This window comes from Lactuca sativa, chromosome 7 (assembly GCF_002870075.4).
Source record: "Lactuca sativa cultivar Salinas chromosome 7, Lsat_Salinas_v11, whole genome shotgun sequence".
NCBI lineage: Eukaryota > Viridiplantae > Streptophyta > Magnoliopsida > Asterales > Asteraceae > Lactuca > Lactuca sativa.
The window spans coordinates 4,864,042-4,867,501 of record NC_056629.2 but is presented as its reverse complement, the minus strand read 5'-3'; the positions used below and the strand labels follow the sequence as shown (position 1 = coordinate 4,867,501).

The window sequence follows — 3,460 nt, the reverse complement described above, 5'->3', positions numbered from 1 at the left end:
AGGTAACTCACCGCAAATGTTGTGAAGTAGTTGAACTGTCCTCGGCTCTGAAATCAACCCCACTCAAACTCCTACACATAAAAGATTTCCTTTAATTACGACTTTCATACTTATACCCCCCTTTGGTTAAAGTCAAAGTCAAAGTCAACACCCTAGTCAAAGTCAACATTCTGGTCAAAGTCAACATTATGGGTTGACACTTGACACAACTCATCGAGTTGGTCCATCAACTCGTTGAGTTCCATAAATCATAAACCCTGAAATCGCGACCCAACATGTTGAGTTTTTCACGAACTCGTCGAGTTTCTCCTATCAACATAATCGAGACTTTCCAACCCCACTCGTCAAGTCCGTCCTGAACTCGTCGAGTCTTTCCCTTTTCAGAATCGGAGCACTTCGACCCAACTCGTCGTTTAAGTATGTGAGCAAATATCTTAAATTTTGCATGCTTAAATTTTGCATGCGAAAGTGAAAATTATGTGTCGATTATATAATATGAATACGAACCATCATTTGTTGTCAAAGTGTTATATAAAAAAACATATTTCTTAGATTTTTGAATATTCTTGAATCTCATAAATTATTTTCAATAAATTAATTACTTTATCAACTCAATAATTTAATTGGTAAATATATCTATGTTTAAAAACAAAACATTTTAGTTATTATTTAACAATGGCTTAAGAGTTTGCATGTTTCTTAGATTTATTGAAATGGAGCTTTGAAGACAATGCCCTTTTACTATTATAGGTTTTCATCTTCATTCTTATAGTTTTTCAAACGAGACTTACATCCTTAACTTTGAGTGACACATTTCCATCATGATTATGCTAGGATACAAGCACTATATAATTATTTACAAAGAATAAGCAAAAATGTGTAATTTTCCTTGGGTCCTATCTTTTAACTTTCCATTTCTATCTTTTCTAGTTTAACATTCTTACATTTCATTTTTCTTTTAACTTTTTTAGAAATTTGACTAACAAATACAAAAGTATAATATAGCATACATAATAGTTGCCAAAATTTTGAAACCGAAACACATGTAAGTAATCCAAAACCATTACAAATGTTTCATCACATTAAAGATTTCAATGATCTAGCCTTCATCGGCTTTCTCCCTCTCTTTTTTCCAATAATTCCCGTTTTACCCTTTTTGGTATTGTCATCCATGGTAGCTGATTCCATTATTGTGGGTCCCACCTTAGAAATTTTGGGCTCAATTGTTTTCACCATATCCTTCCCTATATTCATATCATCGTCGGTCAAACTCATGTCCATAATTTTGGTAGGTTCGTTATATGCGTTTGTTGTATTACTACCCACGGCTCCTCTTTTCTTGCCCCAAGATGGTCCAAACCCAGAATAATAATAGAACTCATATGGGCTTGTTGACGACCCTTTCTTGGTTTGACGAGCCCGAGTTCCAGCCATGAGCTCATTGATGGGCCCGGACCCGGATCGAGACTTTTTCTTGGTAGTCCAAATGGAGTCGTTTTGAAGCTCAATGATATGATGGTCGCACATAGTGTTGCCATTTTTCACCATCTTCCCACATTGCCATCCTTTCTCATCACTCTCACCACACAACACAATGTCTTCTAGAATTCCATTCTTTTCTTCTTCTTTAAACCCTAAAATTTCTTGATAATCGTTCTTTAGATCATCAAGATCATATCTTTCATCCTCGGGGTTCTTCACTGAAGCCACACTGTCACCAAGAGTAATCTTTATACGAACCCCAGATCAAAAACACAAAAACGAAAACAACTTTCTTCAATCAAACTTAAATCATGAAGAATTTGAAGCACAAGTCTTTGTAGTTTGTTCGAAAGTTTTTCTTAATGGTTATTGGTCCCATAATAATAACTTTAATAATAGCAATTAATATCGAAATTATAGTTCAATATATTGGATCCACATAGTCAACATGACCAAATTTTATGTGTAGGCCATAAAGATAACGCAAAAAAGAATCAAAATTTTCCTAAATATGGAAGCAAAGATTATGAAGCAGTCGAAGCACATATAAAGAAACACACATTTAAGGAAATGATCGAAGAATAATAAACATATATAAATATATAAACAACCCTAATTAGCTTGGCTCTAGCTATATATGAACGATAACACAAAGAATGCAAATAAAAATCGTTTCGATTCAACTAAAATATTACGGGTTTACCTCTCGAAAGCTCCAATGGAATCAACCGAGGTTCCATTTACAGCAAGATTAACGTTGTAGTAAACCTCATTATCATCAAACTGTGTAAAACAAGAAACGCGTTCGACAAATTATCAAGAAAAGAAGAAGCATTATAATAATCATTTCAATCAGACGAAACAAAGAAAACCAATGTAAGAAATTAACTTATTGAGCTCGAATTGACGACGGAAATGCTGGGAATTTAGGGTTTTTGATTATTCAAGATAAACCCTAGTGAATAAGGTGAAGCAAATAAACGGAAGATTTTGAGTAATTTCAAATGGGATGACCTTGTTTCGGTAGATCTGATTCATAGAACTGAAGAACTGCGAGAACATATTGATGAAGATAGATCTATTGTTACCTGGTGGAGTGAAGAAGATGAATTTGAAGATGGGAATGTGATGATATCCCATGGAGATTGGTTGAGCTGACACAAGTTCATCTGAACCAAGCATTTATCAGAATCATTCGAAAGACTTGCGTTTGAATATACAAGTGTCGAATTTTTTGCATTTTTTCGTATTCTCATGGCGAAGTAGAAAATGGAGAACACAGAAGAGAGAGAGAGAGAGAGAGAGAGAGAGAGAGAGAGAGAGAGAGAGAGAGAGAGAGAGAGAGAGAGAGAGAGAGAGAGAGAGAGAGAGAGAGAGAGAGAGAGAGAGAGAGAGAGAGAGAGAGAGAGAGAGAGAGAGAGAGAGAGAGAGAGAGAGAGAGAGAGAGAGAGAGATAGATTGGTAGAGTCGTGGTGAGAATAGATCCAAATGACTTTCTCTCTCCATATATCTATATACATGCGATACTCTCTTTCTTCAGAGTCAAAATCCATAAATATAGCAGAATGTGCAACTTGCAATGAAGTATTTACAAGTGTATGTTGCATTGAAAAGTTTTTGGTTTAGAGAGAGACGATTTATAATGTCTTTTGTGTTTCTCTCTCCGGGTTTTTGCAGGTATCACAGAACTCGAAAATATGATATTTTTTTTAGATAAAGATGTTACATTTGAGGCCCTTTACTTGTTATCTTTTGGCACATTTGGTCTTGTCAGTTTGTTAGTCTTCACTTAGAGCACTAACCTTTTTGTGAACTCAAAATTGTGAGCTTCGATATATTACCGTGTATAAGAAAGCTAATTGACTAAAAATTCAGTTAGATGTTAACCTTCAATTTGATGCCAATTGCAAATTTGCAAACTAAGGATATGATATTGAAAGTTATAGCTTTTATTGATAAGGGATAAACTTTATAGTTG

General features: G+C 34.7%; 1 protein-coding gene across 1 annotated transcript; it reads right to left on the bottom strand.

Annotated features, from left to right (window-relative positions):
- Positions 1-987: 987 nt before the first annotated feature.
- LOC111915383 (uncharacterized) lies at positions 988-2,842 on the bottom strand. The gene is made up of 3 exons (XM_023911045.3): positions 2,571-2,842; positions 2,186-2,265; positions 988-1,711 (listed from the first exon to the last, which is right to left on the bottom strand). The coding sequence occupies exons 1-3, from the start codon at positions 2,736-2,738 to the stop codon at positions 1,078-1,080; spliced, it is 882 nt and encodes a 293-aa protein (XP_023766813.1). The 5' UTR covers positions 2,739-2,842; the 3' UTR covers positions 988-1,077.
- Positions 2,843-3,460: the final 618 nt, after the last annotated feature.